The sequence below is a fragment of the Ornithorhynchus anatinus genome, chromosome 7, assembly GCF_004115215.2.
Source record: "Ornithorhynchus anatinus isolate Pmale09 chromosome 7, mOrnAna1.pri.v4, whole genome shotgun sequence".
In the NCBI taxonomy this organism is placed as follows: Eukaryota; Metazoa; Chordata; class Mammalia; order Monotremata; family Ornithorhynchidae; genus Ornithorhynchus; species Ornithorhynchus anatinus.
Window position 1 is genome coordinate 42,884,908 of NC_041734.1, and position 13,460 is coordinate 42,898,367.

Genomic DNA, 13,460 nt, shown 5'->3' on the forward strand with positions numbered 1-13,460 from the left:
GGTCACACAGTTGGGAGATATTGCAAGCCTTTGCCCCTTCCCTCTAACTTCTGCCCTTCCTACTCCAGAACCCACTTTTTACCCCCCTCTTTACAGTCATTCTAGCTCTTCCCCCCAAATCCCTGCTCTACATTGCCTCCACGGACCACCTCCGCTGACCCTCCTGTTCACCAGTCCGCTGTTTAAGCAGGGATCGGGCGGTTTCTGGAGGGATTTTACCGACAATTCGGCGTTCCCCCGGAAGGAGCAGAACCGCCGGTGGCTGGGGAGGCAGCGGGGGCACCCCTTGAAGTCACGGCCGAATGGGGCTTCGGGCTAGAGACCCTCCTTGCCCACACTCCCAAGTCCCAGAGAAGTTCTGGAGCGCTTGGGATGGGTCTGACTCAATCGATCACTGCGTGCAGAGCACTCCACTTAGCAGTGGACCCGTTCGTTCAGTCAGTCGGATTTATTGAGCGCTTTACCGTGTGCAGAGCACTGTACCGAGCGCTTGGAAAGTACAATTGGGCAACCAGGCGAGACGATCCCTACCCAACAGTGGGCTCACGGTCTAGAAGGGGGGAGGTAGACAGCAAAACAAGTAAAGAGGCATCAATAGCGTCAATACAGAGCGAGAATTAACCCCTAGCCCGATCTTCAGGAAGGGTCCCAGCCTGAATCGACCTTCTCTCGTGTCCAGGACAATAAGGGCTCTTCTTCCCAGATTGTTCTCTAGAGCAGGGCTGCCTGTGGAGTTCCCGTGGGTCCAGCTGTCTCAACTCGATGCACGCTCCTAGCGGGATAATCGCATTTGGCTAAGCCAAGCAAAACGATAAAACAACCTGATATTAGCCTGCCCTCTGCAGGGCAGCTTTTACCAGGCCGCTCCCCCAGCCGGGTGTCCCCGTGAGACGTGTGTTGGAGGCCCTGCCTCGCCACCTCCCTATCCTTCCAATCAATCAGTGGCATCGGTTAAACACTTACTATGTGCAGGGCACGGGACGGAGCGTTTGGGAGTACGGCGGAATTAGCAGACACGTTCCCGGAACGTCTCCTAGACAGTAGGTGTGTTAAGGAGAGACCCACTGATATGAATAAATAAGAGATTTACACTGTGTGATGATAATGTGGGAATTTGTTAAGCGCTTACTATGTGCAGAGCACTGTTCTAAGCGCTGGGGTAGATACAGGGTCATCAGGTTGCCCCACTTGAGGCTCACAGTCTTCAGCCCCATTTTACAGATGAGGGAACTGAGGCACAGAGAAGTGAAGTGACGTACCCACAGTCAGCTGCCAAGTGGCAGAGCTGGAATTCGAACCCATGGCCTCTGACTCCCAAGCCCGGGCTCTTTCCACCGAGCTACGCGTACACAAGTGCTTATTACTGTTGTTATCATCATTCCAAGGCTTGTTCTTGAGCTCCCGTGGCCGCCTCGCAGGGTGGCAGACCCCTAGGCTACTTCTAATCCCATGAGAAGCAGCATAGCGTAGTGGATAGGGCCCGGGAGTCGGAAGGTCATGGGTTCTAGTCCCCACTCCGCCACTTGTCTGCTGTGTGACCTTGGGCAGGTCACTTCACTTCTCTGGGCCTCAGTTACCTCATCTGTAAAATGGAGGTTGAGACGGTGAACCCCATGTGGGACAGGGACTGTGTCCAACCCGACCTGCTTGAATCGTCCACCCTAGCGCTTAGTCCAGTAAGCGCTTAACAGACACCACGGTTGTCCCTTCTAGACCGTGAGCCTGTTGTTGGGTAGGGATTGGCTCTATCTGTTGCCGAATTGTACTTTCCAAGCGCTTAATGCAGTGCTCTGCACACAGTAAGCGCCCCAAAAATACGACAGAATGAATGAATTACCAGACTTTGGGATCAGGGCAGGCCCAGAGATAATGGAACAAGCCCTGATGGGGTTTGTCCCGACTTTTCAAACCCAGGTGAAGCTTTAAATTGTGGCTGATCTCTGTATTTGCTCCGAGCAGCTTTTGTCTTTGATGCTAGGCTTGTTCATTATATTATAACTGCCGCATTTCATGCCAGGGTGATTCTCAAGACCATTTTGGACAGCTCTGAAGTGCTTTCGAATCCCGCTCCCCACATCACGCTAGAGCGTTGCTTAGAGGCGACCGTAGTTCGTAGGTCAAGGGAAGTGAAGAGCTTTTGGAAATCAGTAGCTCTGAAGTGTGGATTTTTTGTGGTGGTGTATAAAATTCTCCCCAAAGGTTTGAAAGATTTTTAAGCCTTGAAATTGGTTTCAGGGTATCCGGGTGATGTAATTAATGAGGAACTCTTGTTTCTAATAATATGGTTAGAGACTTGGCTCCCACAGCGTTTACAGTTCTCCAGTAAATCTAGAAGCTTGTATTCCCCAACCTGAATACCCAGTACGTCGCTTGTCGGTTATATCCCAGACTGAGCTCCCCCTTTTCCCTCTGCTCCCTCTCTGCTCCCCCTTCCCCCTTCCCCCTTCCCCTCCCCTCAGCTAAGCCCCCTTTCCCTCTGCTTCTCCCCCTCTCCTTTCCCCTCCCCTCAGCACTGTGCTCATTTGTATATATTTTTATCACCCAATTTATTTTGTTAATGAGGCGTACATCCCCTTGATTCTATTTATCGTGATTATGTTGTCTTGTTTTTGTCCGTCTGTCTCCCCCGATTAGACCGTGAGCCCATCATTGGTCAGGGATTCTTTCTATCTTTCGCCGAATTGTACATTCTGAGCGCTTAGGACAATGCTCTGCACATAGTAAGCGCTCACTAAATACTATTGAATGAATAAACGAATGAATATGCACTAGTCAGATGTCTAGATAGAGTTGGTAATGCCTTCACAGTTGACAGTTGGGAGGGAATAGGTTGGCTTTGAAGAGGTAATCCAACTAAAAATGTACTTCTTTATTTTAGAACAAACTCACAATGCTGGACATTGCATCTAATAGGATCAAAAAGATTGAAAATGTTAACCATCTAATAGAGCTGCAAGAATTCTGGGTAAGCTTAGAACTTGCTGGAATTGAGACTGGTCAACCAAGACTGGTCTTACTGAATAAAAGCTAAAATGAGTGAACACTGATCTGTCTGAGGGCTCACCTTCTTCAGACCCAGCCTTGGTTATATCTGACCTTTATTGAGATTTTGAGAGAAAATTTTCATGGTCTTTGGGAGGTCTGTTGTTTTGTGTTTCTCTAGGGGGTAAGGTTGCTCATCTCAGGCAACATTATAAAGAGCCAATAAAAGAACGGATTACAAGATTTTAAATCCATGTACATAAAATATTGTGGTTTGGGATGACAGAAGAAGGGCATCATCAAATTTTGCAAAGAGTTCAGACCAGTGGACTCTCACAACTTAGTGGAGCTGATGGTGAGACCCAGGGGTAAGCAGACCAGCTTAGTTCCATTCATTAAATCTGACCGCACAAAGAAAGGTAGAAGGCACGGTAGCAGCCCACGGAGACCGACACCAGCTCGTTTCGGTCCCTTGAAGAGTCCCATAATACACGTCGGATCATTTTTTGAGAGCATGAATTCTGTCTTCCCTCTGAAGTGCTGTACATTTTATGGGGGCTTGGGGCGGGCCACTGACTGAAATATTTATACACGAAGCATTTACGTGGAAGTTGGCTTTAACAGTAGAAAGTAAACCAAATGAAATTTAAATCTTGATCTAGAATCCTTCTTTTTAAGTCTTTTCGAACCTTGAATCATGTGATTACTGTGCTTGGTTCCTTTGTCACCGACCAAGAGAGAACGCTTTAGATGAGTCCTTGTAGACTGGCAAATGGGTGGGAGAGAAAACTTTGGGCAGGGTCCATGAAGAACTCCTAGGTGATTGAGGGGTGAAGAGGAATCCAGTTCCATAGGATTTCTGATGTATTAGCTAAAAGGCTCACACCACTGGAGTTGTGAGCCATCTTGAAATCGATTGTTGTGCTTTGGCCTTAGTCCTATAAACAAGGCAAATTCTGCTAATTCCTTAATTTTCACCCATTTCTTGCCCCCTTACATTGTACCAATCCACCCTTCCAGACAAAGAAGACCACTGGAGCCCATCATATTTTTAAAAATCATTCACTAGGAATCGCTACTGCGAAAGTGATATAGCACATTTTAAAGAGTAAATTTTGTGTTTATCGATTGATCTAGGAATCATGATTCCAGAGGCTAACCGTGGTGTGAGCCCTTCAGACCCCTCCCAGCACCTTAAGCCAAGGGCCTTAATGTAAGCGCAAAGGTAATATCACCACAGAGTTCCATTTTAGCCAAAGGGATGTTGACAAGCAAAGAATCAGAGATGTCTCTTTTTTCCCCCAGGATCCAAGGCCTCGTACACGTGACACAAGTGAAAAGCGAGGGGCTCGTGTAGCTGATTTGGGGGGAGAGGGATGTTCCAGATGAGACCTGCTACGGGCCTATAGCTGGGAATTGCTGCTAGTGGAGACATTTTGGAAAGAGAAAGAACTATCCCTGTTGGAGGACTCTTAACAATTTCATTCACCCAATTGCTTCCACCACAAAATTCCCTCTACCCATTCCCCACCCTTTTTTTTTTTTAAGGGGAAAAAAGAAGATTATTTTTGTAAGCAGCGATAGTGGTGCGTGTCAGGGTAGAAAAGGGGATAGAGTCAGAATGAACGTCATGGGGAGAGGTTCGAAGCATAAAATTTTCTGTTTTGAAACACATACGATGGGGTAAGAAGAGGAACAGCAGGTGAGGGATGTTGCCGAGTTCATTGAGTGCTTCATTGCATCCAACACTTGGGAGAGTATAATAATGGTAAGAGACACAGTCACAGGTGCCCTCTTACCTTTCTTTTCCTTTTCTTCTCCTTTTTTTCCTCTTTTTGTTCAGCTCCCCTTATTGCTAGACTTAATTCCCAAAGTAATAGCCCTTCCCGTTTTGGGTTTGCAAAAGTAGAGCAATTTTTGTAAATAATAAACGCTCAACAAATACCATGTCCCAAGCACTGTTATAAGCGCCGGGGTAGATGCAAGTTAATCGGGTTAGGCACAGTCCCCGCCCCACACGGAGCTCACAGATGAAGTGCAAGTTTGAGTAAATACGGAATTTCGTCCTGTTGGCCAGAAACTGGGAAGGAAGGCAGAGTTACGTTAAAAGATGGGGATGGTAGTTTTTGTCTCTCTAGGAAGTGGAGGTTCTAGGCTGATTTCCATGAGGCTCCAGTCATCGGAAACAGACATAAAAAGAGGGAGGGGACATTTGGAAAGTCAGAGTTGTTGGCGGTAATAATTATGGTACTCGTTAAGCGCTTCCTGTGTGCCAGGAACTGTTTTAAGCAGTGGGGTAGATAGAAGTCAATCAGATTGGACACAATCCCCCGTCCCACATTGGGCTTGCACTCTTAATTCCCATTTTTTACAGGTGAGGTAACTGAGGCACAGAGAAGCTAAGTGACTTGCCCAACATCACACAGCAGACAAGTGGTGGAGCCTGGATTAGAACTCATGACTTTCAGACTCTCAGGCCCGTGCTCTATCCACTACACCATGCTGCTTCTCACGTGGCGATGGGAAACCGATGGGTAAATGTCTTCCTCCCAGTGAATTAGATAAGCTGCATGTAGTATAGCCAAGAAGGAAATTATTGACATTTTTGACATTTGGCATTTCTGTCTTTTCTCTCTACGACTGCTTGATTTGGAGTTTGCCTTTGAGTGTAGTGACCAGTGTCCCTGGAGGGTGCTGAAAATTTTTCTTGGGACAGTTTGTAGGAAACAGATTCTACATAAAAAAGGTAAATGGCCCCGTAAGCTTTCCGGTTCTAGGCTAAGGGTGACTTTGATGCCATATGTATGTAATAAGGGCTTTCCGAGTAAGTATAACCAAGCTGCTAATCACGTGATTTTAATTATGATCCTAGGTTTTCTTGGCAGCAGCTGACTTCCGTGCATTTTGAGTCTGTTTTAAGGTTCTCTTTTCTTAAACCTGGTTTCTCTGGTGTGGGCCCTTCACAGATGAACGACAATCTTATTGAGAGCTGGAGTGACCTCGACGAGCTCAAGGGAGCCAAGAACCTGGAAACAGTCTACCTGGAGAGAAACCCTCTGCAGAAGGACCCCCAGTACCGGCGGAAAATCATGCTTGCCCTTCCCACTGTCCGGCAGATCGATGCCACCTTCGTTCGGTTCTGAATGCTCCTGGATTCCCTCCTCCCCGAAGCAACGTCCCGACTACGTTTTTTTAAATAGCGCTCCTGAGGTCTTCAGTACGGCAACAGTCACAAATCAAATGGCCAATAAAAAAAACACTGAATGATAAAAATGAAATGTGTATAATGCACACATTGTTTTTGAGATGTTATTATTATTAAATCTTACAACGTGATACTTCCCGCTTGTGACGTCTCTTGTTCCAGAGCAACAAGGCCTGGGCGTGGTATACCGCGTTATTTAGCCTCTGTTCTAATTAGGGCACCCTCTCCTTCCCAGATCATCTCCATCCTAGAGAACCAGAGCTAGTCCTTGCGTGTTGCAGAGGGTATCGCCTTGGGCGTAAGAAGCAGCGTGGCTCAGTGGAAAGAGCCCGGGCTTGGGAGTCGGAGGTCATGGGTTCGAATCCTGGCTCTGCCACTTGTCAGCTGTGTGACTGTGGGCAAGTCACTTCACTTCTCTGTGCCTCAGTTACTTCATCTGTAAAATGGGGACTAAGATTGTGAGCCTCACGTGGGACCACCTGATTACCCTGTATCTCCCCCAGTGCTTAGAACAGTGCTCTGCACATAGTAAGCACTTAACGAATACCAACGTTAGAGAAGCAGCGTGGCTCAGTGGAAAGAGCACGGGCTTGGGAGTCAGAAGTCATGGGTTTAAATCCCAGCTCTGCCACTTGTCTTTTGTGTGACTGTGGGCAAGTCACTTGACTTCTCTGGGCCTCAGTTACCTCATCTGTAAAATGGGGATTAAGACTGTGAGCCTCACTTGGGACAACCTGATGACCCTGTATCGACCCCAGTGCTTAGAAGAGTGCTCTTCACATAGTAAGCACTTAAATACCAACATTATTATTATTATTATATCATGTGTAAGCCATCTCCCCCCTAGACTGTAAGCTCGTGTGGGCACGGACTATGTCTGCTACATTGTATTCTCCCAAGCATTTAATTCAGTACGCTGTGCACGGTAAATGGTCAATAAATACGATTGATTGACTGATTGGTTCCCCATAGGCAAACTGCGCGGGGTGATGGAAAGTGGGAGGCAGGATGAAGATCAAAGGACTAGTTCCCCACCCGTCTCAATGAACCAGTAGGATATCACCTCATTTTCAGTTTCATCTCATTAGTCCGTCACCCGCTGATATTCGTTAGGGTTCTCGCTCTGGCTTCTTGCCAGGTCCGTCGTAAAAAGAGAGACTCTTTGGCATCAGACTTTTCTTCTCATTTATGATTGATTCAAGAATCCAAGTGACTGACAACTGATATTACATGATAGAGTAGTTTGCCCAGAGGTGCGGGCAGCTGTGCCCTTCCCTCTTTATACCCTTCCACCCATCCACCTGGGCTCTGGGCATTGCCCGGAGCAGGGACCGTAATGGCCGGAGGGCGAAGCCTGAGAGGTCAACATGTCAACCTGACAAGTATCAGGGATCCTGGGGATAGATTGGCAGTAATAGCCTTCGTGTCTGAGGATGGGGCCCCAAGACAGTCCGCCCACTTGATCCCAGAGCTGGAGCCTGGGCTGTTCAACAAGCTGGTAGCTTGGCCCATGGCCAAATTCAATTACAAGTCAAAATCCATGGCAAGAGACCCATTAAAGACATCTTCATGCTATAGTTTTTTTTTTGGTCTTAGTTAACTAGCCCTGGATCACCCACCACAAGACTCCTAGTCAAAAATTAATCATATTAGGTGTAATTTTCCCATTTATCCTTTGGGTCTGTGGGAACAGATCACTCGTTTAAATACTGCATTATCAAAGCTATCTGTTGGCTGAGGTGGAATTCCTTAAATGCAAAATAGCCTTGGCAGTCAAGGAGTAATAACATCAGCACTTAGTGTGCAGAGCACTTTTCCAAGCCCTGGAGCGAAATGTGTGGATAATTGATCTGTCCACGGTCCCAGGCATACAAGAGACTCACCATCTCAAAGGGGAGTGAGGGGAACAGACACAAAAACCAGGAGACCTTTTCTGACTCCCGAGTCTGTATTTCATCTCTGTTGTCCTCCTACTACGACAACATTGTGCCTCCGATTACAAGCTAATGATTCTTTAAATGTCTAATAATGAAGGCCCTGGTTTGGGGGACCCGGATAACTGCCTCCCTTTTCACTGAGCTTTCAAAGTGGTCATTAATCAAAGTGAATGTAGAGCAGTTGTTTCCTGGTTGCTTGGAATGGCCCCGGTACAGTCTCACTAGTATTCCTTTGAAGTCTTCACTATAAGTCTGCTGAATAATAATTGTTGTATTTAAGCACGTATTACATGCCAAGCACTGTATCAAGCACTGTGGTAGATAAAAAATAATCATGTCGGACATCTCGGCCTAGGTGAGGAAGGAACGTAGCACTCGGTTGGCATGTGGAGACCATCAGCAGTCACAGTAATAGTATATATTAAGAGCTTACTATGTGCAGAGCACGGTATTAAGTGCTGGGAAACGAGCAGCGTGGCTTAATGGAAAGAGTCCAGGCTTGGGACTCAGAAGTCATGGGTTCTAATCCCGCCTCCGCCACTTGTCTGCTGTATGACCTTGGGCAAGTCACTTCACTTCTCTGTGCCTCAGTTCCCTCATCTGTAAAATGGGGATTAAGACTGTGAGCCCCACATGAGACAGCCTGGTTACCTTGTATCTATCCCAGCGCTTGGCACATAGCACTTAGCAAATACCATCATTATTATTATTATACATGAACCGTATCCCTCAGGGACTCGCAATCTAGATAAAGCACGCATGGGGCAACGTATCAAACAGAGCTATTTGTATCATTGAGTCTGGGGTATGTCTGCATTTGTAAATCACTTTCGTCTAGCTGCTTCCCCCCTATTTAGATTGCAATCAATCAATTGTATTTTATTGTAAGCTCCTTGAAGACAGAAATTATCCATTACATGTATCCTACTCTTCCAAGCAATTAGTTCTCTGCACCACGAATGGCAATAGTCAATAAATAAGATCGATAATGATTGAAGGACAGCCATAAATATGTGCAGCCATGAAATAAATACTAGTCCACATTACCAGGACTTAAAATAAATCAAGTCCTTGGAACTAAAAGAAATTGAATATTCTCTACTTTTCCTTTCTATTTTTTCGGGGGGGGGGTGGTTCCATGGTTTTCTTAGCTAATTGAGGGGGAACTCGATAGATTTGCTTTAGGGTTCTGGGGTTCCCTTCACTAGTCATGAAGGAACTCAATAGATTTGCTTCAGGATTTTCTTCCTGAGATAAAAGGAAGAACCAAGAAGAAGGGGAATTAGGAGAATTATGAGGTATGCTAATCGATCATTTCAGTGGCCTAGGCAGCAAGGCCAAACAAGTCACCGCAGGGGTCCCATAGTGGCTATTGGAGTTCAAATCTGGAACTGCATTCCAGGAAAGTCCAACAGCTGGAACAGTGCTTGGAATGCAAACAGTCAGAAGAGCTTTTTTCCTGTCCTAGTACTATCTCACCCTTGACCTTTAAAACTGATCAGTAGCAAGAGACCCGGATTAAGGGCCAAGCAGAGACTCCTAATTGTGCTCAGCTGGCATGGGTTTTTTTTGTAATGACATGAATTTGGGAGTGCAAAGTCATTCCCCTTTCAAGTGGGTTCAGGATGAAACACTCATCTCCAAAGAAGAAAGAACTAAGATAAAAATCCAGGAAGGGCCTGACATCCCTGCTTATCCTTCATGTGGACCGGGAATATAAAAAAATTCATTTTGTTTCTACTGCCGGGGAGATGCAGTTCAAGGAGATGGGCCCTGCGAAGAAAGCAAATGACCCAATTCCCCATTTCCTCAAAGGCCGCCCAAGCAGCATGGCTTAGTGGATAGAGCATGCGCTCGGGAGTCAGAAGGACCTGGGTTCTAAAACCAGCTCCACCACTTGTCTGCTGTGTGACCTTGGGCAAATCATTCACTTCTCTGGGCTTCGGTTACCTCATCTGTAAAATGGGGATTAATACTGTGAGCCCCATGTGGGGCATGGACTGTGTCCAACCTGATTACCTTGTATCGATCCCAGCGATTAGTACAGTGCCTGGCACATAGTAAGCACTGAACAAATACTATATTTTTAAAAAGGGCATAAAATGGGAAGGATGGGGAACACTTCCTCATGATTACAGTGGGGATATCCTAGCAAGAGTTCTCGAGGATAGTTGTGAGGGGTCTTTTCCTAGATATCTTTAGAATAAGGTAGATTGCCAAAAGCCAACTTTCCCACTCGATGGACCACAGATTATATCACAAGGCACCAATCCAACGTCAGAAAAATCGCAGTTCTAACTCCCCTCAACTCTCAATACCAGGGGCCTCTCTTCAGAAGCTGAGTTCTGTCTTAATTAGAGAATGATGTTTGAAAAGCATCTGTGAGACAAGGAAGGTCCGCAAGCTGTTGTAGTCATCCTAGATGGTGGTAGCCTACTGAGATTATCAAGTGGAAAAATCCCTCCAAATTCGGGGTCCAAGGTGTGAATTTTTAATTGGACAACTTTGATGCCAAACAAGTCACAAGTCAATTATTAGGCACAAGTGCAGCTAAAATCCTGTGGAGAAACAGTTTGGCAACCTGCTCCTCACACTCCCCAACTTTTTAAAATTGGTACCTTATATTCATTAGGTCTAAAAGTAAATTCCTCATTTCCCCTCTCAAATGTCCTCCTCCTAATCTTCACATCACATTTGCCTTCTTTGTCTCTGAAGCCTTTCTTCTCTTGTCTTTGAAGCCTCACTGTGCTTGAGCTTTCCCATTCAGTCTATGGCTGAATCCTGTCACTTTTTCTCCACAACATTTACTGGATCAGCCCAGTCCTCTCTGTCCATAAGGTCAAGACTATCCTGATCAAGGTACTCATCATATCCTGAGTAGATTATTACATGAGTTTCTCCTCCTCAGTGCTGCCCGGATCATTTCCCTAAAAACATTGTTCTGCACAAGTCCCCCCCCCCCCCAAAAAAAACCTTCAACTCGTACACATTTATCTCCACATAAAGAGAAACTTCTTACCTTCACCTTCAACTCACTTCTCTGTTTCCATACTCTGACTTATCCACACTCTTTTAGGTCTACAACCCAGGTTTCACTCTTCAGTCCTCTCTAGATAACTTATGGTGCCTTATCTTCATCTCTCCCAACTCTGACCCTTTTCTCATCAATCACTTAATCAATAAGTAAATCACATTTATCGAGAGCTTACTGTGTGCCGAACACTGTACTAAGCACTTGGGAAAGTACAATATAACAGAGTTGGTAGACACACCCCCCCCTTCCTGGAACTCCTCCCTCTGCATACAAATGCCTCAGAGCACAGCTCTCCCCATCTTCAAACTCCTTCTGAAATCCCACTTCCTCTAGGGAACTTTTTCCAGAGTAATTTTTCTTCTCCTTTAGTCCTTCCCTCCATACCTATACCCTCACACCCACCAGTAGTACTTCTGTTCAGAGAAGCTTATATATTCCATGTTAACACTCTCATCCACATATCCTTTTTCGGTTCTCTTCTTCTTCCTGCTTGGAATTGATTTTCTATCTGTCTTCCCTAGTAGAAGGGTAGTTTTTCCAGGCCAGGGATTGTGTTTTCTAACTCTTGCGCTCTCTCCAGTGTTTAGATCAATGCTCTGCATGTAGCAGAGAATAATACTAATTGTGGTATTTGTTAAACTTGAGGTTAAGTGACCTTGAGCACAACTTCTCTGTGCCTCAGTGCCCTCATCTGTAAAATGGGGATTAAAAACCTGTTCTCCCTCCTACTGAGACAGGGCGTGTGTGACAGATTATCCTACCTGATTATCTCTCCCAGTGCTTAGTACCGTGCTCAATAAAATGCTAACGATTGATTTTAAATATTCAAAAACCTTCATAGCAAGCTGGGCAGATAAACCAGAATCCTGAATTTGCAACTTTCCTTCCTTTCCTTCTCTCTTCCTTCCCGTTTTTTATTACTGCCAGTATTCCCTCTAAAACACTTTCACTCTAATCCCGATCCTCAAAAACATGGTTGTAGTTTCTGAAACACGTGGCTATTTAAGGGTTCTTGCTACAGGGTGTTGTGCTTCTCAGAGGAGAGGTGCTGAGATATTAAAATCAATCTATGAATAAATTGTACATAAATGCAAGGTCTGATCCTTATTTCTCTCAGAATATGACCATACCAACTGACATTTCTGTGTTTGTATAAGCAGAAGTTAAATGTGCCAGCTTTCAGTTGCCCAAAGGCACACACACACACACACCCCCATTTCAAATAAAGGTAGAGCTGCCTCCAGCCCATTAGAATAGGCCACCTCAGACTGGTTGATGCTCCCTGAATTTTCAGTTTCCCTTTACCCTTTCTCCTCAGGGCAATTAACTTACTGTGGAGAAGCAAGAAAGAAGAAATGCAGGGTCTTTGGATTCTGGTCCTTTGAGAAGACAGGGGAGGGAGAGAGACAGAGAGACAGAGAAGCCTGGATTCTTTTTTTCCTTCTCTTGGAGATTTACAGGATTAGCTCACTAAATGCAGACTGGGCGGGGCTGGCAATAAGGATCTTTGCTTTGGATGAACTGGACCAAAAAGACCCAGTAACATCACTGAGGTCACTGCATCAGGTAAGAGAACGAATTCAGCTTTTAGAGGAAAGAAAGGGTTTTGGGAGAGGTGTCAGCCCCAGGAAACTCTAGCTTGGACCCAGAATTGAGCAAGTGAGCTCCACATCAAAAAATCCCCACCCCCAACCTGGAACACGCCAAACCTCACATCGCCGAGATTTGAGGTTCTCCTTTTTTCTAATATTGAGTCTGCCTATGGTGGGTTTAGAAATGGCCTTGGCTGGTAGAAGCTCTGAATGAAACCTGTGTGAAGTGAGGGGAGTCTATTTGCAGCAAATGACCAGGATTGAATCTGGTCTCCAGCACCTTCATTTATAATGTGCTGTTACTCCGGAAATCTCTCATTCCAGTACGAAGCTCCAGCACAACTTGTGTTTAGGATCAAATCCCTGTCAACATTCTGATGAGATTCCTATCCCGTGAATTTACCAGAAGAAGTCCCCGACAGCAGCCACTAAAAGACGGACGGTCTATCTTCTCAAAGGATAAAAATTTCTGTCTCATTTCTCCTCACCTACATACCTGTTTCTGCCCCTCATCATCCCCTTAAGAGGAAGTTCTGGAAATTGGGGGTTCCAGAGGAATTTGTGATCTACTAAGAGATGTGGAAGGTCAAAACACCTCTTGGGGGCATTTCTGCCCCGGATACGTTTGACCTGAGGAGAGGTCTTACAGCAGTGGCAGCTGCTAGTCTGCCTCTGATCTTTGCATTAATTATGAAAGCAAACTGTCAGAA

At 45.7% G+C, this 13,460-nt stretch overlaps 2 protein-coding genes across 2 annotated transcripts in view; both read left to right on the forward strand.

The window, feature by feature from the left end:
* Window positions 1-6,321, forward strand: part of PPP1R7 (protein phosphatase 1 regulatory subunit 7) — a 30,279-nt gene extending 23,958 nt beyond the window's left edge. Inside the window, exons 10-11 of the mRNA XM_039912735.1 lie at window positions 2,879-2,965; window positions 5,949-6,321. Of these exons, the coding sequence (XP_039768669.1) occupies window positions 2,879-2,965; window positions 5,949-6,125 (264 nt within the window). The 3' untranslated portion in view covers window positions 6,126-6,321. The remainder of the gene's footprint in view (window positions 1-2,878; window positions 2,966-5,948) is intronic.
* Window positions 6,322-7,523: 1,202 nt separating this feature from the next.
* ANO7 (anoctamin 7) overlaps window positions 7,524-13,460 on the forward strand; it is a 57,361-nt gene continuing 51,424 nt past the window's right edge. The window contains exon 1 of the mRNA XM_039912736.1: window positions 7,524-7,730. Within this exon, the coding sequence (XP_039768670.1) occupies window positions 7,524-7,730 (207 nt within the window). The remainder of the gene's footprint in view (window positions 7,731-13,460) is intronic.